This window comes from Acartia tonsa, chromosome 12, assembly GCF_053477335.1.
Source record: "Acartia tonsa isolate MP-2025a chromosome 12, ASM5347733v1, whole genome shotgun sequence".
NCBI classification, from domain to species: Eukaryota; Metazoa; Arthropoda; class Copepoda; order Calanoida; family Acartiidae; genus Acartia; species Acartia tonsa.
Window position 1 is genome coordinate 31,797,200 of NC_137271.1, and position 23,207 is coordinate 31,820,406.

A 23,207-nucleotide genomic window follows, 5' to 3' on the forward strand; every position below is an offset into this window, starting at 1 on the left:
ATCACAGTTTTGTTAGCCCGCGCCTTAAGCTAACAATACAGGTTTTAATCTTATAAATTTTTATTTCAATATCCGTGGAAATCTGTCTAAATACGATTGAAATTTAAAACCTTACTAGGTTGTTTTTTTTTACAGAAAATATCTAGATTACGCTCAGGTCATTTCAATATCTAATAGAAGAATAATCCTTATATAATAGTACCAGGATGTGTGTCTTTCTATGTGTAACCAAGGATCAATCACTGGACCGATATGGTTCTCCTTTACAATGAAGCTTTTCTATATCCTGGGAAGATTTATAACTATTTTGGGGGAGGGTACCTCCACCCACCCAAGAAAAATCGTCCACTGACACTCCATCCCCCACAATCTTTTTCAATAAAAAGAGGCCTCTAGGGGTGTGGCTGCTAGAATTAAGAGATAGAGTGAGATATCTAAATCAGTTTTAAAGCGTGCCGGAGGCGGTTAGGGTAAATACCCCCTTCAATATTGAAATTTGATAGTATATTCTGCATTCCCATTTCTTGAATTCTTCATCCCATCATGGGTTCTCAACCCCCCCCCCCCCTCCCATAACAAAACCCTGCGCACGCCATTGATTTAATCTATAATATTGAAAAGTATTAGATGCGATTGCTCCATGCCAAAGAATACATTAAGTCTGCTAAACAGAGAAATAGTTTGGATACTGTTTTTGTTGGAGTTCACATTAGGTAATATCAAGATTTTTTCTTCACTTTTGTTAATTTTAAATGCAAAGATTTTTCTATAATTAGGGTTGATTCGTCCGTCCCTAACGGTTAGCTCTTTTTGTTAATTTAGACATATTAAAATTTTCCTATCAATTTAAAACTTTTCATGATCTATAATTTTTACCAGATTACGTTCATTTAAAACATGTTGATTTTTAACTTTTTTGACAACCATTTTATTATCCTACTCATATGTGATTTATGGAATACTAATTCCTAGGACAACAAAGTACAATATTATAAGCGAAGCATCTCTATAATCTATGAGTGTGTCAGTGACTGAGAGTTGCTGCGGCTTAGGGTGGCCGATCTTTCCTCCCTTGCTAACTATGAATATATTATTTTAGGAGAACAGATTACGCCAACCATTTGGAGGTTCTTTATCAAGTGGATCAAGGTAGAAATAATTTGTTTAATGGTGAGAACTTTAGCAAGTAGTCGGTTTGAAAGGGGTAAAATGCGGGAGGAGGGGGGTAAAATATGTGGTTTTAAAGATTAAGGGGGGTAAACACCACTTTAACCCCCCCCCCCTTAAGCCTTGACGTCTATGCTTGATAACTATGATTCTATTTTAGTGAACGAGGCCTATTTTACCCGTGCCATGGACTTTTACCAGTCAAAGTACAACAACTCCGCCATCTTTATCATTGTCAGGTACAAAGGAAAAAGACATTTCAATATTTTCAACAGGGATAAAAGAAAGTAAAACGGGAACCCTGTCCTGATTTTGTATTGGGTATTTTCAATCAGCTATTACAGCCGAGTCCATGCAATATAACAGAGAGCAATTTGCTAGCAGACAAAATAGTCTCCATTAATTTGCGGAGGTAGTTGTCTAGATTGTACATCTATATACCTATACACTTATTGATTGAATCATTTGTGACTAAATGGAAACAAAATCTTTATCCGCTTAGAAATCCTTTTTTTAGAAGTTGGGTGGGTTATTGTTTCTGATTTACCATCTAGAGAAGCGTGTAGAAGATTTTGCCAGAGAGTGCTCGAACACCCCCTTAGATTTTTTACACTTCTCCTAACCTAAATCTAGAGGGATGTACGCTTCAGGGGAGGGGTGGTGATGTTCAGTGTAAAGGGGCTGTGGCTTTTTTTTTACCTGAACACCACCTTAAGTTGTATTAGGGAGGTGTATACCTTTGTCAAGGAGTGGGAAGGGGGTCTAAAAAAATATTGGATTCAACCCCGTCTAGTTATCAATCTATTCTACATTTAGTGACGACATGGAGTGGGCGAAAAATTCATTTCAGAGCAGGCCTGATGTGGCTCTGCTAGGAAAGACTCGTATAATTGCAGGGAACCCAGGGGATAAGATATTGGACTATAAACTGATGTATATCCCTGATGATGATAATAGTCCCATCTGTAGATTGAAATCATTGGTAAAGAGCTTTGATTATGATAGTTTGAACCAACCAATCATGATTAAGCAAAAGTTTTTAAGCGAACTTTTTTAAAATTTGAGTAACATAATTTACAGCAAATGTCCCCTGTATAATAGTAACTGATTAAAGCATTATTACTATGAAATTTTAGATCAATTGGTCAGGCCGTTTTTTAGATCTTATAAGACACAACCACACACACATAGAAATTCATCTATTTGTTAGATGTTTAAATTGAGCCAACCCAATTTGGTTTTTCATTGAAAAATAAAAGGCCTTTTCCTGGGGCCTTATATTTCAATGGTGGTAAACAAAACTAAGAAAAGGCCCAAACCCAGTATCAAGCTTACTTGATTTAAATACCATACATACAGCTGTTGACGAGATCTATACAGAAAACATACCAACAACCAGTTTATGAGTCTTGAAATGCCAGGAAATGAGAAAGTACTTGCCAATGACTTCAAACATCCATTTAAATATTCGGAGGATATAGGTATAACTTTTTTATCGCATCGTATCATAGACATATTTCCGCGGATAGTAGAATGAAAAAATTTAATATTAATTCCAGTTTTCTTAGCCCCGAAGGAATGAAGACCCGGGACAACAAAACTCGTATAAATTTTATGTTTTTAAATCTATTATTAACCATGATAGTTTATAATAATGGGTATAGACAGTACACATGTATATTGTGGGAGGGGAACCTTTGTCGCCAATTTTGGGTTGCTAATATAGTCATAAGTTATTGGCCAATACTTTACTCGATGGTCAGGGTTAAATCATAATGGTGGGGGGGGGGGGGGGGGACTGTGGGTGTCATTAGCCGATTTGGAAGACATAGTTTATCAATGTTTTGAAGACTTAGTTTTAATGCGGCTACGGCTCCGCGGAGCCGTATCTGGAAATGCGGCACTGGCTCCTGCTTCGGCTCCTACCTTAAAATTAATATATCAATTTTTGTTCATTATTGAATTTGATAAAATAAAATAAATAATATAAAATATTTTGCTTTTATTTGAGTTAAGCTATATAAAAGTAGAAGGATGTGTGTCTATTTGTTAAGTAACAATAGTTTTTCAGTTTATTATATGGAAATAGACCGTTGCCAAATTATAATATTACTTTAAAAAAAAAAAACAATTTTAGCTAATCTGGAGCCAGAGCCGTTTTTAACGAAAAATAGGGCTCCGGCTCCACCAAAAATGTTGCTGCTCCCGGCTCCGAAACGCTGCGAGAATCTCTCACAATATCCACGTAATCTATATCCATACTAATCAGGGATCTAAAGGGATAAGACAATAAGCGATAAAATGTTGTACATCCCCAATGAGGATACACAAATTTACCCTATTATGTAATTTATAATTAGTGGTTGAAACGTTTGTACACAACTTAATGAACCAAGGAATCAAAATTCAATAAAGCTCCCAAAGTTTTTAAGACAGTGAACAAGAAAACGTTATTATAAAACTTTGGGGACTAGTATAATAAACATCCCAATGTCCCTTCCCTCCCTGTATTATAAGAATGGTAATATTTTAGGTGAAGATCTAGCGCTGCTGGCTAATTGCAACCATACAATTATGTCTTTTGGAACCTTCGGAATGTGGGGTGCCATAATGGCGGGGGGGAACGTGGTCCTCCCATCTCAGATACTAGAGGTAGGATTTGTTCTATCTAGCCCCCTTCCTTACCACATCCGATAGACTTTAAATTTTATTAAATTGTGTTTTTAGCTAAAAAAGGTAATGCAATTTAATATTGTTACATTCATGTTATTTTTAGTAGAGAAGCTACTCTATAATTTGAAATGCCTGTCTGAAATGGTTAGGAATTTGATTTTCTCCTTAGACAACCGAAACTTTTTGTCAACATCCTATCAATATGGAGCATAATTTAGTATCAATAGCGGTCGGATTAATTTTAATATTAGTGAACATGTGCCTTTTTTCCTTGACAACCCCCATGGCTGTATTAGGGGGTGTACACCTTTGTAACGGGGTGTATAGGGGTTGGTAGCCTAGGAAGGTATATTTACCCTCCTTAATTTTGCCAGGAGTAGTTCCCTCCCTCCCCATTTCATTCTGCTCTCATAATTCAAAACTAATGTGAAGTCTATTACAAAGCCTCCTTGAAAACGGTAGAACTAACTTCTTAAGTCTGGCTTAATTTATTATAAATCTTTCGGGTATGGTCCCTTTCGTAACATCGCACCTTATGGGGCGACTCTTCGTATTTTTCACAGTAGCTTTTCTCCTATTTCTAGCCCCTGCGGGGGGATATAACCCTGCGGGGCCAATTACCTAGCCCTGTGGGGCAATCACACAACCCAATATAACCTAACCTATAATAATCTATAAAAAAATACGACGAATCGCCCCTTATGGGGCGATGTTACGAAAGGGAATATTCCCAATCTTTCTTTCTATTAAGGTGAAGGAAGGTATATTGTTGAATGAAGCACAAATCTTGGATCCAAGCAAAGGATGGTTTATTATGTGATCTCATACAGGGAGGCAAGGGAATTTGTTGCCAGAGGCTGTGTCGTCTTGTCCCGAAGAATCCTAACCGCTAAACCTTCATAGTTCTCCTTTACAGTGTAGCTTTTAATAAGTCCTGGGAAGAATTATAACTATTTTAAGGAAGAGGACTACAACCCTCTCAATAGAAATGACCCACCACCGAATTTTTTTTTCTCATTATTTCTAAGAATAAAATTAAAAATGATTGGAGGTCGACTCCGTTCCCCTCCCCTCTTTCAAGTGCCAAGAGAGGCGTAGCCGCTAGTTCTAGTCATAACGTATTGCTAAAATCCTGTTAAATAGAACTTTAGTGTGTTTGGACTTTAAATATTAGAATTACACTTGTACCTCATAACTTTATGATTTATTTTTTATCAAATCTATTTGTTAATAAATGTTTATTATAATTATGTGCGCTTATTTATGAAAAATTATTTTATTCAGTTCAAGAGTGGTTTTTGGTTTTAGTGGGTGTCGAAAAACGCCACTGTTAGAAATCAAAGCTTGTGAAGGTTTTAGGTAAGAAGAAATAAAGAGAGAATCAAAAAATGAGAAAGAAGGTGTCCTAACTTGTGATTTTTTAAAAATAGGTAGTCGGTGTTTTTAGTAAGTAGTAGATGTAAAATGATCCATAGAATTTTAAAAATCTATTTTGTTTAAGCCAGTTTAATCAAAACTTTGAACTTTGGGAGCTCGTCACGAATTGGTTAAAAGATAACAAAAGTTAGGACACGCTCTTTCCAAGAAAATTAGAGTCGCTTCACTCCTGAAGAGTTGAGAAACCATAGTTTAGAGTGAAGGCTAGTCGTGTAATCTTAACAAAAATAAAATTCAGGTAAAACCTGGTAAACTTATTATTTATACAAATTTTAGATCGAAATTCGAATTCTAAGTGCCATTTAATCATTGATTACGAGATAGTTGCATTACCCCCCCCCCCCTTTATCTGAAAATATGTAACTAATGTAATAACTAACAAAAATATACAGGAGAAATGTTTCACATAAATTTATTCATTATTTATTTTTTGAAAGATTTGGAGAAATAATTTTTTTTGGTTTTCGCCAAGATTTTGACTAATTTTAACACTTTACAAGGTATTATTTTAATCACATAAGATCAAATGTTTAGATTAAGTTAATTTTTTTTTACTTTATTTGTGTTTTGGAACATCTTTATTTTTTTTTAAACTTTGTTTTTAGATACACTATTACAAACTATTCCCAATTATGAAACTTATGTTATTACCTATTAGGATATATAAGCTGGAAGGAATTTAAATGTTAGAGGGAGATTTGAAATCTGCATCAAATTTTAAGGTTTTTTTTTATAAAATTCGTTTTTTGTATAATTCTTTATCTAAAAGTGCAAATACAATTAAGTTAATTAATTTTTACATCTGTGATAGGTGGATTGAAAACTATCTTCACCCTAAATGGTTGAATGATGTACGACACAGAGCTCAGACAGTTTTCAATTCACTAATCACAGATGTCAAAATTAATTAACTTAAATTGTATTTCCGCTTTTAGATACAGAATTATACAAAAAACGAATTTTATAAAAAAAATCCTTAAAATTTGATGCAGATTTCAAATCTCCCTCTAATATTAAAATTCCTTCCAACTTATATATCTTAATACCTATATATTACCTTATATTTAGATTCATTAGTATAAAGTTTAATATTGGAAAGTTTGTTATATTTAGGGAAAATTTTTAGTATTATGGTATTTATGTATTGTTTATTTTAATTAATAAAGAAAATTAAAGAAATATTGTTTTTAAAAACTTTAAAAAATGTGTTTAATATTAAGTAAATAGATTAGGTATATTGCAACTTTTTCCACTTATAAAATGGAGTGGTTTATAATGGTAACTGTAGACTTTTAATCAGCAATTTAATATTGATCCAATGCAATGGAAGTTAATATTTTTTTTGTATGAATTTGATCTTAAGAACTATTAGATTATAATTTTCAAAATTAAGTTGTGAATTAAGTCTACAAATTAAACATAACAAAAAATGATTACATCATGATAAGATTAAACAAAAAAGAATTACAAAAACAAAGATTTACAACAAAATCTAAATTTTAAGTTAGGGATGTATATTCTGCATAAGATTCCCTTCGAAGGGGGGGGGGGGATAAAAATATGCGGAACAGGGAAAAAAATAAAATATTTTTCCTTGGGGATAAAAAAAACTGAGGGGCGGAGGGGTAAATGAAAGATTTTTTTCTGCTGGGGGAAAAGAATCTTGTGCAGAATATGCATTCCTGTTTTGTATATCATATACTTTATGGTATTTTAATACATTATTATGTGCGCTTTTTATATTTGTAAAAAAAGTTACCCCCTGCCCCCCCCCCCCCTAAAAGTTTAATCCTGTAGAAACCTTGCCTGAAAATCAAAGTACAGTAAACAAAATGGAGGGGAAGCACATTTTAGGAACAGGGACGACATAATCCACAAGAAGCGTACCAAGAACTTTTTAAAAATAAATAAAAACACTGCGGAATATTATATTAGGGGTCAAAGAACCAAAATAATCAAAGTTCATTAAAAACGCCTAATTTTCTTATTATTACTGACAACAAAAAAATGAATGAACGGACGTATGAAGGTAAATTATAGATTAGCTTTACAATCTTTAAATTTTACATTTCGTCATATTTTAAGCGTTTTGAGCAACCTATTGAATATGGTAAGAAGGGTAATTCACAGCAAGGGTCAGCAACTGCCTGGCAGCTTGCTGATTGTTAAACCGCGAGGGCCAGTAAGCGGCTTCCGATCCCTTGTTTATTCAGTGCAAGTTTAGTTTACATAACAACATAATTAAACAAGATAAGTGTACAACAAAAAATACTTTAGATACATTATTATGGACAATATATATGTACAGAAAACACAAAAATTTTGAATTTTAAATTTTCTTTTTAATGCCAAATTAATCCAGAATACAGTTTTTAATATCACCTCTGTAGATGGAAAGACTTAGTTGAGTGGTCAGGAATAAATCTTCTCCTTTGAATACTTTGCATTCTTGTTATTGTGATATTTCTCGTCTCTCTCGCCTGGTTCTCTGAGTTCTTTTCTGTCCCAGTACCAGTCCCCACGCCTTTCCTCTGCCCTAATCTGCTCTCTCTCCTTGGATCTTAATCAAATATTACATTAAAGGGGGGGGGGGGCGTAATGACATAAGCTCTTAAACCGTGAGCAAAATGGTCTAAATATTGAGCTAGACCCTTCAAACTTGGTATATAAGCCTAGTCCTATAGGTATTACATCTAAATAGAAAAAAAATCCAAAATTTTTTATTTTTAGGTTAGGTTAGGTAAGAAAAACCCTGCGGAAATGGGGTTTTTAGGCTTTTTTGGTCTATTTTGATGTGGAAACTTGCCTTAAATTGTTTTTTTCTTGGGGTTTTAACTTAAATACACTGTATCTATTCATATGGACATTATTTAAGATGATTTAGCAAGTCGGGGACCAACCCCAGGGGGCTAGGTGGGTGGCCCGCAGGGGTTAAGTTCATTTTTCCTAATATATTTGTTGTGATACATCAAATTATAGGTTTTTTAGGTCAAGGAACTCAAATTCAGAGCTAAAATAAGCATTAGACTAATCTGAAGCTAGCCCCAGCGGGCTAGGTTGGTTGCCCGCAGGGGTTAAGTGCATTTGTTCTAATATATATCATGTTATATATCAAACTATAGGTTTTTTAGGTCAAGAAACTCAAATTCTGCGCAAAAATTAGCATTAGACTGACCTAAAGCTAACCCCCCCGGGCTAGGTTGGTTTTCTGCAGGGCTTAAGAGCATTTACCTAACCTAACCTAGAAACTTACTTATATTTTTACAGGTTTTTTTCTTGAATAAACTGTGTCTATTAATGAAGACTTTATTTAAGATGATCCAGCAAGTCGGGGACCGACCCCAGCGGGCTAGGTGGGTGGCCCGCAGGGGTTAAGTGCATTTTCCCCAATATATATGATGTGATACATCAAATGATATGTTTATTAGGTCAAAGAACTCAAATTCAGAGCTAAAATAAGCATTAGAATAATCTGAAGCTAACCCCAGCGGGCTAGCTGGGTTGCCCACAGGGCTTAAGTGCATTTTACCTAAGCTAACCTAGAAACTTACATTTATTATTTTTTTAAGGTTTTTTTTCTAGAATAAACTGTCCATTCATGAGGACCTTATTTCAGATGATCCAACAAGTCGAAGACCGACCCCAGCGGGCTAGGTGGGTGTCCCTCAGGGGTTAAATGCATTTTTTAAAAAGTATGTGTTGTCATACATCCAACTATAGGTTTTTAAGGTCAAGAAACTCAAATTTACAGCTAATAAAAGCATCAGACTAATCTGAAGCTAGCCCCAGCGGGCTAGGTGGGTTGCCTTTAAGTCTTAAGTGCATTTTACCTAACCTAACCTAGAGCCTTACTTGTTTTTTTTATGGTTTTTTTCTGGAATAAACTGTGTCTATTTATTAGAACATTATTTAAGATTTAAGACCCAAGCAGGCTAGGTGCGTGGCCCACAGGGGTTAAGTGCATTTTTAGTTGTCATACATAAAATTATAGGTTTTTTAGGTCCAGAAATTCAAAGGGGTAGTTTCACGAGATGCATTTGAACTAATTTAGTGAACTGCATATTTTTTCCTGGTTAATTGGTTAAACTACATTTATATGGCATATATTTGAAAGAATTTCAATTTTGATAGTACAATGTTAGCGGTGGAAGAATTTAATATGCTAATAGGATACAATTTTTTAATTTAATGTATACCACATACCACGAAAAAAACTAGCATCAGGTTGCTATTGTTTTTTTTTTAGCTCCAAATTGACTTTAAAAACCTATAGTTTGATGTATAACAACACATAATTTGGAAAATTTACCCCTGCAGGCCACACACCTAATCCGCAGGGGTTAGCCTTAGGTCAGTCTAATGCTTAAATAGCTCTGAATTTGAGTTTCTTGACATAAAAAACCTATAATTTGATGTATGACAACACTTTAGAAAAAATGCACTACACCCCTGTGGGCCACCCACCTAGCCCGCTGGGGTCGGTCCCCAACTTGCTGGATTATCTAAAATAATGTCCTCATTAATAGACACAGTTTATTCAAGGAAAAAAACCAAAAAGAATAAGTAAGTTTCTAGGTTAGGTTAGGTAAAATGCACATAAGCCCTGTGGAAAATCTACCTAGCCCGCAGGGGTGAGCTTCAGGTAAGTCTTATGCCAATTTTAGCTCTGAATTTGAGTTTCTTGACCTTAAAAACCTTTATTTTGATACATAACAAGATCTATATTGGAAATAATGCATTTAACCCCTGCGGGCCACCCACCTAGCCCGCTGGGGTCGGTCCCCAACTTGCTGGATTATCTAAAATAATGTCCTCATTAATAGACACAGTTTATTCAAGGAAAAAAACAAAAAGAATAAGTAAGTTTCTAGGTTAGGTTAGGTAAAATGCACATAAGCCCTGTGGAAAATCTACCTAGCCCGCAGGGGTTAGCTTCAGGTAAGTCTTATGCCAATTTTAGCTCTGAATTTGAGTTTCTTGACCTTAAAAACCTTTATTTTGATATATAACAAGATCTATATTGGAAATAATGCATTTAACCCCTGCGGGCCACCAACCTAGCCCGCTGGGGCTAGTTTCAGATTAGTCTTATGCTAATTCTGGCTCTGAATTTGAGTTAACTGACCTAAAAAACTTATAATTTGATGTATTGCAACATATATATTGGAAAAAAAGGAACTTAACCCCTGCGGGCCACCCACCTAGCCCGCTGGGGTCGGTCCCCGACTTGCTGGATCATCTTAAATAAAGTCCTCATTAATAGACAGTTTATTCAAGAAAAAAACCTGTGAAAATATAAGTAAGTTTCTAGGTTAGGTTAGGTAAATGCTCATAAGCACTGCAGAAAACCAACCTAGCCCGGGGGGGTTAGCTTCAGGTCAGTCTAATGCTAATTTTCGCTCAGAATTTGAGTTTCTTGACCTAAAAAACCTATAGTTTGATATATAACATGATATATATTAGAAAAAAATGCACTTAACCCCTGCGGGCCACCAACCTAGCCTGCTGGGGCTAGCTTCAGATTAGTCTAATGCTTATTTTAGCTCTGAATTTGAGTTCCTTGACCTAAAAAACCTATAATTTGATGTATCACAACAAATATATTGGGAAAATAAACTTAACCCCTGCGGGCCACCCACCTAGCCCCCTGGGGTCGGTCCCCGACTTGCTGAATCATCTTAAATAATGTCCATATGAATAGATACAGTGTATTTAAGTTAAAACCCTAAGAAAAAACAATTTAGGCAAGTTTCCACATCAAAATAGACCAAAAAAAAAGCCTGAAAACCCCATTTCCGCAGGGTTTTACTTACCTAACCTAACCTAGAAATAAAACTTTTTGGATTTTTTTTGCCATTTAGATGTAATACCTATAGGACTAAGCTTATATACCAAGTTTGAAGGGTCTAGCTCAATATTTAGACCATTTTGCTCACGGTTTAAGAGCTTATGTCATTACGCCCCCCCCCCTTATTTAAAATACCTAATCAAGTATGAAAACCAAAAAAGAATAAGATTAGATTTCAAGAAACAGATTACTACGCTTAAGTTTTTTTTAGAGCTTTAAGTAACCTACCAGGCACTACCCCCCCCCCCTTATTTTAAAAAAATTTTAGTTTTTTCTATGACTTGCACCTGCGTAGGGCCATTACACTGCGTGGCTTCCTAGTACCCAATATTTCCTAACATGAAGTAATATAAACAATCATAAAATTATCCAAGTCTTTAATTTCGATTTATTTCGAGATGGGGGGGGGGGGGATGAGGGGGTTTCTGTGCTCGATTAGGCACTTGGATAGAAACAGCCACACATTATCTACCTATCTTATACATTTATAATAATTGAACAAAAACATTATCACTTCTTAAAAGTACAGAAACGACTAAAACTAGGCAGAACATTTTTTTTACATGTTGTCTTAGTCACAAGTATTAAATTCACCTGTCAAAAATCCATTCTCCTTTCTGTTCTTCTTTCCTAATATTCTCGCGCCCCTTGCCGCGTTTCAGTGCCCAGTCTCGGCCCTTTTTATCCTCCCCGCGTTTGTGATCTTTGTGGTCGTCTTCTTCTCTGCTGTTCTTGTCCTTCCCGTGCTTTTTAAAATTGTTGTTTTTGTAGACTTCTTCTCTGCTGTCATCCCAATCTTTTTTACCTGAATTAAAGATAAAATCTATAAATCTGAGCCTATTGACTGAAATAAAAGATCTCTGAAATTGCTAAATATAACGAGATTTTAAGAGAAAACTTACATAATTGTATGTCTCAATTTACCTTTTTGGAGTAGACGGGGGGGGGGGGGGGGTTAGGGAGATTAGGTTCTAGAAGAATAAAATACTCGGTGATTTGCAGTGATTTCAATCGATCAATCAACCATACCTTTACTTTATTTTCTTCCCTATATACCCACATCCCTTTAGTTGCATACAAAAATCGTACCTACTGACCCCTTAGAAAATGTCCAAATTTTTGTGATATTACAAATGGCTGAATCATGTCCATCGTGTCCAAGTCGTAATTACCTTTATTGTCTTCGTATTTATTTTTAGAAACAATGGAATTAAATGTATTCTTAATATTCTTCCAGCTATTGTTCATTCCATTCTGTAAAATTGACATTCATCTTTAAAATCCTAGCGGCGAAGCGTCGGTCCTCTCTATTACGCACATATATTTTTCTATCTTGAATAGTAGCTGAAAAGTCCTGTTATAAAACTAAATTAATTGGTCTAATTTTTTTTCTCGTATTTATTCGAATCCGGTGGATAGGAACCGGTTCTCATCCATACGAAAAAACTATGTCTAGCATCGTATTATATCCAGCTTTCTACGAATATAGAAATGTACAATCATAAGATTAAAACCAGTTTTTTTAGCCGTTGCCTTCGGCACCTCGGGGCTAAAAAAACAATGTGGAACTGTAAAGAAAAATTGGCGAAACCACCGCTACCGCCGTTTCCCGCCAAAATACAATTTGGCGATAGCGGCAGTTCCATACCAAATTTCAGTGCTGTAACTCTTATTTTTGTCGAGTTCCTTTGACTTTTAGTTTTGGTTTCAAAAAGTGTCACAACCGCCTCCCCCCTTCAAATAATTTGATAAAAGTCTCTAAAAGTGGTTTAGCCAACAAATAAGAGTACGTTTTTATAAAATTTAGGTTTACGTATAATTCAAATTCCTATGTCCCCGTCCTCCCTAGTAAATATAGAATATATTTCCTGTTGGAAGGATAAAATTTAAGAAGAATGTTTCCTTGATTTTTCTAAAACTCTTCTTCATGAAGGATCCATAAGCACTAAAATAAAATAATTTTTAACAACCAACCTAATATTGCTTGATTCACTTCTAAAAGAAATGCGATTGATAACGAGTATTTTTTACATATCTACATATAATACAAAGTAGCTTGATGTCTGTCTGTCCGTCTGTAGCTTAAGATCTCAGTAACCGCTGAACCGATTGGGCTCTACTCTTCAGGGAATATACCTACTGCTACTGGTCCTGTGATGGTTTTAAGCTATTTTCCTGGGGGGTGGGACACCCCCAACCCCCAAAAACAAATAATCCTTCAACCCCCATTTTTTTTTGCTAGGCATCAATCAGCCAGTAGAAGAGCCTATTTTTTAAAAACTAAGGCATCAGTCAGCCAGTAGCAGAGCCTTTTTTTTTAAACAAAGGCATCAGTCAGCCAGTAGCAGAGCCTATTTTTTCTAATAAATTTTTTCTAAATAAATAATACAAATTCTATATAGGCGAAGCCCCTAGAGGCTAGGGGCGAAGCCGCTAGTGTAAATATATTTCGGAATAATAAAGTATAGAAAAAAATATGCAATTCACTAAATTCAAGTTTAAATGCACTTCGTGCAACTACCCCTTTTACCTGTTCTCAGCGGCTTCTTCAGCTGCATCTTGTAATTCCTACAAAAACAAGGATGACAACATCCATAAAAGAGAAGCTCAAAAACGGTAGGTTAAACGAACATCAACACTTGAATAGTGTAAGAACTGATTAATCAGAGTATAAAAGTCGAAAAAAATTGTAAGTAAATTGGTTAAAAACTGCTAAAACACAGGATAATGCTTAAGGACATACTTACATTTTTAGGACTTGATTATAGAGTTGCTTCGCTTATAGTATTGTACTTTGTTGTCCTAGTTATCAGTATACCAAAAATCAGACCAATCGGATAATAATATCACATACAAATTTATGGTATTATCCTCTTAGAATTTTTTTTTGAATTTCGAAAATTTGAGTACCCCCCCCCCCCGGACAGCGAACTGTGAACTCTGACCGCAGCGCTCGGCCCCCTTGCCTGCCTAGCCGCAGCGCTCGGCTCCCTAGCCTAAAACCTAAACTAACCTAAAATAGTTGTTCGTCGTTCTCGGGGGGGGGGGGGGGGATAACGCCAAATTTATAGTTAAAAAGTTAAAAATAGTAGACATGTTAAAAATGGACGTACGGATAATAGGGTTGCTACGCTTTCTAAATTGTACCTAACAACTATGGAAGTTTGAAATCGATATGACAACTCTAACATGCCTAAATTATCGAAAAGAGCTATCCGTTCCGGATGGACGAACGGACGGATGTACGGACGGACGGACCACCCTAATTGTAGAAAAGCTTCGATTTTAAAAGGTAGTATAAATCTATAAATATTTATTTTTTAATTAGCAGATTTTTCTCTAATAAGCAGGGAGCAAATTGAGATTGGAATATTTCATTTTCAAGTTGGACTAAAAACTTTAGGGACTTTTATTTTATCTTGACTGGCAGTATCGTCCAAGAACCAATATGATATCATAAGTTTTCACGTTTTACCTTATAAATTCCTGTTTTATTAAATACAATAAAATATAAGTAACATTACCTTAACCCCGTTCATCAATGATTTGAGCAACTTTTCTGAGGTCTTTCTGGAAGCATGGTAATTCTTTCCAACTATTTCACTGCTCACAAACTTGCGAAGATCTGAAAACCTAAAATAATACCTATTCAGTCGTGCAAACAAAGGGCTGTAGATCTGAAACGCTACCGGGGATGAGAAAACTTGGCTGAAAAGACTGAGATTTAAGTATAAAACCGTCAGTCAAAATAATAATCCTACTTTTCAGTGAAGAGGTTGATATCTTCATTGGTAAGAACTCCAAGACTGGATAGCTGTGCAACCATATCTGCTTGTACATTCGTGAAAAACCTATAAATACAATAGGTAATATTTGTTAATATTTTAGAAAATGAACTACGCTTTCTGTTAAGTTCTAACATACAAAAGCAGCAGTTAGATTAGATAAGAAATCATTTTTAATGAGTCTGACAATTCTTGTATAAAAGTACCAGGATGTATATCTGCCTTTTGCTGAAGGTCTTTTCTTTGTAACTTGTAGGTTAAGTAAAGGTTTATAAATATTTTAGGGGAGGGTATTTAGTAATTTACTTCCAAAAATATCACCCCTGGAAAATATCCCCCAAGTGTGTCTACTTTCCCCTACCCCTTCCCTGAAGTGCCCTTATTATAAATGTACTTCAGTTCAAATATAAAATATCTTACTTTGAAGTTTCTTCCCAATTGATGTTTCCCTTGGCATTATAAACTCTAGCACCAATCTTTGACAGGGATTTAGACAGCTTCCTGAAATAATCATCATTTCTTGTTCAATTATCCTTTAAGTAAAACACTAGAAGGGGAAGGGCACAGACGGACAAAATAATGTATAGAAATAGAAATATTCACATAAATTTCAGCTGCTTATCTTCAATAGCAGCCGAGAAACATACAAAGAATTTTACAATGGACGTACTGACCTTCTGGTAACGATTATAGAGTTGCTATGATTTCTAAATTGTACCTTACTGTCATAGGAATCATCATGCAAAGTTTAGAATAAATAATAGGATAAATCTAACATGCCTTATTTAATAATTAGGTGCTAACAATTTACCTGGAGAACTCCTTTAGTACAGGATGTTCATAATCATCATCATCATTATCCTCAGTTTCTTCCCTACTTTCATCTCTCTTCTCCTGAACATTGTACACTGTACAGTAAAAGTAGAGAAAATAAAATAAAAACCTCTCCTATCCAGTTAGGCCATACAGAAAAGGATTCTGCAATCAAAAGAAAAGGGTCAAGTTTCTGAGTAATATAATTTTTTCAATCATAACTTGCCCATATTAACCCATTTTCAATTCTGGTTTTAAAAAATAAAATAAAAATTAGATGGGAGGAAATTATTCTACAGACAGACAGACAAACAACCTGTTACTTAATTAAAAGGATGATGTAAATATAATTCTAAGAAAGTCTTCATTTCATATTTGATTCACCCACAAAATTCATTAAATGCTTAAATGATACCTTTGTATATTTTTGTTTCTTCATATACTCTTTTCTTTTATGTTCTCCAGAGGTAGATTTGGATTCTTGCTTTGTTTTGACGGTAGAATCATCAACCGATGGTTCTACTGTTTCAACTTCGATCTCTTCTTCATTTTCAGTGTTGTAGCCACTGTCTGTTTCAACTGGCTCTTCAGATACGATCTTTAAAAATGTATGAGATTTTAGCACAAAATTTACAACAGCGTTTATAAGTAAGTATAGGGGAGAAATGCTTCTTAGCCCACAATTCTTTTCATTATAAATTTACTGCATCTTTTTATGAATAAAATAATGAGCATTCAAATTAGATGTAATTGAAACATTTTTCTACCTGTTCCTCGTCAGCTATTTCAACTCCAGCTTCTGTTGCACCGTCAATTTGAATAAGTGTCTCCTCAGGCACATCATCAACTGTTTCCTCTGGATTCTCATTTGCAACTGCATTGTTAATCTTTTCTTGGATATCAATGTTTAGGTTGAGTTCTCTACTGTACCGAGACTTTGCAACCTAAGAAGAATATTGTGTTGGCGAGGTTTTAGGCTATTTTTCAGGCTTCATTTAATCAGAAGCAAATTTACTTACTGCTAGGGGCATAAAAATTAGGGAATTTCGCTGATAAGAGTGGATGCACAACTGAAAACATATTATACCTGGATTTTGAGCTGGCTGTTTTCATCAACGATGGAGTTCAGAGTGTCCCTTGTTTTTCTCAGCTGATTCAATGTTGAAACAGATTCCGCGGCACCACGCGCTAAAAACAATAATTCTATTGATTGATTTATAAAAATTTCAATTTATTACAACAAATTAAGCATAGAAATAAAAACTTTTTTGATAGATTAATTCAATGTTTCATTGCTTAGATACTAAAAAAATTCGAAAATACGGTTAGATTTAAACTTTTTAGTGTATCGTTAAGTTTCTTTGATCATATAATGTGACATCCTCATTTCCTGGAATATTTGAATTACCTGCTTCAGCATATCTCAAGCGGGCAACTTCTCTCTCAAGGTCAGCATTGGCGGTCAACAGGCTGTTTATGCGGTCACGAAGAACAGCGGACATTGCTAAACAAGGACAAACATGACCACATATAGCAGAGGTGTCCCATAGAGAAGTAGTTAGCGCACTACGCACTGGTTAGGAAAATCCGAGGTCAAGTCCTCTCACAGACATTGCACTTGGTTGACAAATGCTGTTGCAATTTTCAAAATACACGCAATAATCACGCAACCTTCCCTGAGATGCCCTTATGTTGTAGGGAGGGATATTTGTAGAAAGTAAGGAATCTACCTATCAAGCAACATTAATCGTGCTTTCCCCCCTGTCCTGCTCCTCATTCAAATTAGAGTGCCATTAATTAAACTAGCTCAATATGGAACACCTGCCTAACTCTAGGCTAGGATGATGTAATAACTCAGTAGCTTCCACAAGAATTGCGGGTCAGCTTTAAATGTATCATAGAATGCACTCAGCGGTGCGCGAAGCTTACCAATCTACAATTGGCCAAAAGATTCTCACTTCCAATCTCCGTGTGGATCTAAATCCTAACTTCAGAAAATCATGGCTACATACATACATACACCACAAGTAGCACAGTAATAACAAGTAAATATCAATTTGTAAAGAAGTAAGATTGGGGATTTACCGATATTAAAGGGGGGAGGCGGAAGTGACACTTTTTGAAACCAAAACTAAAAGTCAAAGGAACTCAACTAAATAAAGAGTTACAGCTCTGAGATTTGACATGGCAGTTGCTTTAAGTAGGTATAATATGGAACTGTGAAGAAACGGCGGCGGAACCGTTGCTCCCGCCGATTTTTTTTTCGCCTTTTCTCGCCAAATGCAAATATAAGGAACGACATTAAAGTGGAAGGCTGCTAATGCAGGAGAAGAAAAGTGTGGTTTTACTAGAAGTATGAGGCCAGTCAATATATTTGCACTTGGCACTTGCGATTTTAATATTAACATGTTTAAAATATTTCAAGTGTCAAGTGAAAATATAAGGGAGATTTTTATGAAAAAAAATATTATCTCAGATGATTGAAAATTATCTAATTTGACGAGAAAGGGCAAAAACAAATTTCGGCGGGAAACGGCGGTTCCACCGACATTTTTTCACAGTTCCATATTGCACCTCTATAAAGCAACTGTCATGTCAAATCTCAGAGCTGTAACTCTTTATTTAGTTCAGTTCCTTTGACTTTTAGTTTTGGTTTCAAAAAGTGTCACTTCCGCCCCCTGGGCCCTCCCTTATATCATATTTTTTTTAAAATCTGATGTAACTGATTTTAAAAAATTGTGTCATCAAATCCCAGTATCCTATTAAATAAAATACTAAGGTTTTTTTGCAAGTAGCTTTCAGTAACTACCATTTCATTTCTAAAGTCTTGGGTTGGTTTTAGGCTAATTTTCTGACCTTCCCTACCCTTTCGAATACAGAGCCCCTATATGGTAGTAGGGGCACAGCCACTAATCCATAAATAAAGCACTAGAAATCTGCAATTTTAGGTTTTATAAAAAAATTAGGTTTACCTAATTTTTTTTATTATATTAATATTTTTAGTATTTACTTATGACCTATCCATGATTTTTTTCTTACCTTCGTCTCCAGGGTCTGAGCTGTCTCCAAGTGAAAGTCTCAAAGTTTGAATTTGATCTCTAAGCAAAAAAAAATATTTTTCTTATTAAAAAAAAATAAAAACAGACTGTCTATTTAGATTGTAGACAAAGAGGCTAGGTAAAAATTTAAGCTTTTTTTAAAAATTTATTTGTATTGCTATTAATTAGTACGTAATAAGTTACTTAATATATTTTAAAAAAAATTCTGTTAGCCTAAGGTTTTACCAAGCATCTTTTCAGATAAAGTTAAGAATCTAGACTAAGAGCGTCGTTTTTTTTCCGCAGGATTCCATAAAGTTGTGTGCATGCATCCAGTCAAATGCGCTCATTAGGTCAAGCTGTTCTTAATTATGACCAAACGCATACCTAGTATAATTAAACGCATAATCATGGACAGTTTGACCAAATAAGCGCATTTGACTGGAAGCTTGTTCCTAAATTTACGGAATTCTGCGAAAAAAAATGACACTTTTTATTCCTGGCAGACAGACAGATTAGAAGCAGAGAAAAAATACAAATAAAAAGACCAACCTTAAGTCTTGATTTTCCATCCATAAAGATTTTATCACCCTGTCATCCAAGTCTTGATCATCACCTTAAATAGTAATAGTTTTTTATCGCATCGTTTATAAACAGTTTTCCGCGGATATAAAAATGTACTATTATAAGATTAAAACTACTTCTGATAGCTAAGAAATACCGAACGCAAGGGCTTACAAAACTAATTGTACGTTTCTATATTCCTAGAAAACTGGATATAATACGAAAAGATACATGATTTTTTAGTATGGCTTAGAACCGGTTCAAATCCAGCGGATATTCATCGGTTTCGAAGCCATACTGGAAACTTTTTTGATAGCTGATTAGCCTGATTATCACAAACTGAAAAAAATGACACAAGTTTTTTTTAACTTTGTTTTCTCTTGATTAAGTTAAGACAAAAAACAAGTTGTCTTAATGTAAAAATGGGTTCTTGTCACCAGCGATTAAAAGGCAGTATTTTGTTTGGTGAAAAAAATATTTTTAACACACCTCCTTTCCCCTCTTCACCGGATATGCATGTTACTAGCTCGTCCTAAGTTAAAAATCATTTCTTTTTACTTTTTTTTATTAAAAATATCTTTGAAAAATCTTTCAATAAATCAAAAACTTTTTGCATCACACTTCTACTTTCCTGAATTTCTACAAAACTTTTCGATTACTTGACTTTCAAAGGAGCAGGGCCGAAAAATTCTAGGACCTCTTTTTTACAGTCCTACTGCTTTGTATTAGTTAGTAAAAAAATCAATTTGTTAGAATAAAAAAAACATTGTTAGCAATAGGTTAGGTATGTTATATAAAATTGTAGTATTAAAAAAACACAAAATATGAGGTATATGGAAATGATTTGTGCCTGTAGGTGGTCAATTTTTTCCTCTTGGATATCATCATACATTTCCACATACTCCAGCTTTTCAGACATACCTACACAAAAGGGGTAAATAGTTAGTAGGTCGTTTCAAAGCAATACAACATTAAAGGATTAAAAAAATGGAAAATCAGTTTTTATAAAGCCGGTAAGGCAAAGATTTATGTGAGATATATTTGTTAGTTAGGTTGGGCACATGTTAATTAAATCACTTTTTACACGTCTTGTAGTGCTTTTTCAAGTTATGAACAAAATCTGAGTTAGTCCAAAAGAGTATTTATTTCATTATGAAATGTTAGTAACAAAAACAGATTGTTAGCAGAGATATGACACCTGAAGTAAACCTCTGTTGCCTCTCATTTTTCTATCAGGTAAAAAAGGCAATGTGTATTTTTAGTGTAAATGTATGTATATAAAGAGGAATCTTTCTTCAACTTCTGCAAAAGAGGCAAAAAAGCTTAATGCGGGTGAAATATCCCATACCAATTATTTTATGGGTATGGTGGGGTAGAATCTCTGTAACACACACAGTCTGTAACACATTAATTACTTTGAAAGACTTGTCTTGCAGCCTCCAGGTAAACAGGATCAGGCTCTTCGCGGGCTTTCTGGTCAAGGAAGAATTGATGGCAATCCTAGGGGATCAACCCACACATTTTTGTATTGGTTTCAATAAATATACATTTAAAATCAAATTAGAGGCCTTAAATATTAATAAAATTTTTAAAAAAATAAGAAATAGGTAATGTATAGGTAGAAGTTTAGTTTATTGTTTACAGGAAAGGATTTCTGAAACAACTAGATAATATGTTGAATTTTAAGGAAAGCTTTCCAGGAAAAAATCCTATAGGGTAGTGCGGGGTAATTCCGGTCAATTTTTTGCTTCAACTTAAAAAAAACATACTTCCCAAAAACTTTTTCCGGTTTTTAAGAGTGCAAATGAACGATATGGCAATAACGAAGAAGCCTGTCTCGCAACTAGAAGTCGGTCAAAAATCGGTATAAAGGGCGGCGGTTGGCCTATACCGGAATAACCCCACCGGTTGGGCTATTTCGGTCAGTTGACTTTGGGGGGGGTGGAACACCCCCTTAAAATATTTTTTTAACATTTTAAACTATGAGTAGAAAGCTGAGGTCATTAGCTTTCTAACAGTACTAGTCGCATGCAGATCAGACAATTTTTTGACCACATTTTCCCCATTATAAAAAAATCGGTAAAATCGCAAAAAAAACATCAATTTTTTTCATGCAAACTTTTTAAAAAAATCATACTTTTATTATATGATTAGGTTTTTTTAAGCTTTATACATAAATTAGAGGCAATTTCTGATTCGCAGGTTTTGGAATTTCTTGAAAAAAGTGATTTTTTCCCAAAAAAATTTTAATTTTAAAAATCCTGCCAGTTTTGACAGCAGTTTTTGATACATTTTTCTCAAATTGGCTAGGATTGACCTACAAGGGTGGTTAAGGTGTCTAAAGATGCAAAATTACATGCCTGACAATTAACTCGAAATGATATGGGGTCTAACTCTAATATTTCAACACATTTTATGCAACAGGAATTTTGAAAATGCAAAATCTTGAATATGTACTCTAAATCTTGGAGATAGAACCCATATCCTGGAGAGTTTTTGTTAGGACATGCAAAGAGCTTTCTATAGACACCTTAAACACCTTTCTAGCTTAATCCTAGCCGATTTGACATAAAAAATCCAAACCGCGCAAAAATCTCGAACACCCTTTTATACGAAAAAGATGCAAGGGTTTCATATGGAATTTTAAATCTTCTAGCAGTCCTTCTAATAGACATACCCCTTCTTACATGAGCCAATGCAGCTGATACATCTTCAGGAAAATATTTAAGGCGTTCCTTTGGGTGATATACTCTTCCCATTACTATAAAAATGTGTCTGAAAAATTTTTAATGTATTTACAAATTGAAAAGCTTAGGCAACAAAACATGACATAATACAAGCAGTAAAATGACTAGTAATGTACATCACACAACAGGCAAGGCAATGATTAAAGCTTAGGTCATGCATTTAGGTTCTTTATGCTTCCAGATCACCTAAATAAAACATTAGGGTATTATACAGTTATAAATACAGTAATAAAAAAAAGTAAAAAAAGTGACCGGAATAGGCCATTTTTTTTAGACGAAAAAAAAATTATGAAAAAATCAAGTTAGAACAACGCCTCCAATTGCAAACGATAAATGAATGCCATATCTTTCATTTTACAAAAACCCGGGGGTCGATAGGACTGACCATTTTTTCACAATTTTAGATTGAACATGGCCTATTTTGAAATTTTTTTTTTGCAAATTTTTTGCAACTTTTTTAGAGCAAATCAAAAATTTGCTGAAGTAAGAAATGAAAGTATAGGCAATAAACTACAACTTTGCTTTTCTGAAGATCTCTCGCAAACGTTTAGAACACCGTTAAAAAACGGTTTTAAAAAAGTTGGTCGTTTGACCGGAATTGACCCGATGACCGCATTAACCCCGCACTACCCTAGTTGTGTTTAAACTTATGCATTTTAATCATGGGACTTTTTCAATAAGAAGTTTTCCAATACAAGTTAATTCCTGTGGATGACTGACCCAAACTGGATTATTCTGGACAAGAATAGGTACATCCGCCTTCACCATGCACTGAAAACCTCCAGGTATAGGACTCCAGCTGGCACTTGGGCTGTCCGCAGGGCTGCCAGGTGGCTTTTTGATGTATCCCAACTTTGTTGCTATGTTGTATGCTCCATTTTTTATGACGCCAAAGAGTTTTGAAAAAATTCCACGTGGTTTGTCAACAGGAACAACAAAGGGTTCACCATCAGCTGATTGTTGCGAAGACGACATCGATGCAGGGTCAAAATTGGCGCCAAAACTATTTTGTCCATTGTTGGCGCCTAAACTAGCAGGATCTTGTGGTGAATCAAGAGTAAATGCTGTGGGAGTGCTTCCCCCAAAACTACTGGCAACAGACCAAATCATACCTTATTAAAAATTAACAGTAAAG

General features: G+C 34.8%; 2 protein-coding genes across 5 annotated transcripts in view; one reads left to right on the forward strand and one right to left on the reverse strand.

Moving 5' to 3' along the window:
• The first annotated feature begins 131 nt into the window (after positions 1–131).
• On the forward strand, positions 132–5,090 carry LOC145333759 (galactoside 2-alpha-L-fucosyltransferase Sec1-like). The gene is made up of 8 exons (XM_080178985.1): positions 132–157; positions 628–713; positions 1,100–1,149; positions 1,328–1,406; positions 1,984–2,040; positions 2,587–2,648; positions 3,701–3,819; positions 4,592–5,090. The coding sequence occupies exons 2-8, from the start codon at positions 628–630 to the stop codon at positions 4,658–4,660; spliced, it is 522 nt and encodes a 173-aa protein (XP_080035111.1). The 5' UTR covers positions 132–157; the 3' UTR covers positions 4,661–5,090.
• A 2,428-nt stretch (positions 5,091–7,518) lies between these two features.
• The window catches only part of LOC145333817 (uncharacterized), a 29,715-nt gene continuing 14,026 nt past the window's right edge, over positions 7,519–23,207 (reverse strand). For 2 of the 4 annotated variants that reach the window (XM_080179062.1, XM_080179061.1), the window contains 19 exons: positions 22,776–23,184; positions 20,741–20,823; positions 20,176–20,246; positions 19,815–19,857; positions 19,314–19,377; positions 18,763–18,821; positions 17,132–17,227; positions 16,811–16,911; positions 16,491–16,667; positions 16,139–16,321; positions 15,722–15,804; positions 15,331–15,411; positions 14,887–14,976; positions 14,650–14,758; positions 13,656–13,693; positions 13,028–13,070; positions 12,298–12,379; positions 11,720–11,930; positions 7,519–7,837 (listed from right to left, as the gene is read on the reverse strand). In XM_080179062.1, coding sequence (XP_080035188.1) covers positions 7,690–7,837; positions 11,720–11,930; positions 12,298–12,379; positions 13,028–13,070; positions 13,656–13,693; positions 14,650–14,758; positions 14,887–14,976; positions 15,331–15,411; positions 15,722–15,804; positions 16,139–16,321; positions 16,491–16,667; positions 16,811–16,911; positions 17,132–17,227; positions 18,763–18,821; positions 19,314–19,377; positions 19,815–19,857; positions 20,176–20,246; positions 20,741–20,823; positions 22,776–23,184 — 2,171 coding nt within the window. In that variant the 3' untranslated portion in view covers positions 7,519–7,689. The remainder of the gene's footprint in view (positions 7,838–11,719; positions 11,931–12,297; positions 12,380–13,027; positions 13,071–13,655; positions 13,694–14,649; positions 14,759–14,886; positions 14,977–15,330; positions 15,412–15,721; positions 15,805–16,138; positions 16,322–16,490; positions 16,668–16,810; positions 16,912–17,131; positions 17,228–18,762; positions 18,822–19,313; positions 19,378–19,814; positions 19,858–20,175; positions 20,247–20,740; positions 20,824–22,775; positions 23,185–23,207) is intronic. The other 2 variants (XM_080179064.1, XM_080179063.1) reach the window with 2 other exon arrangements.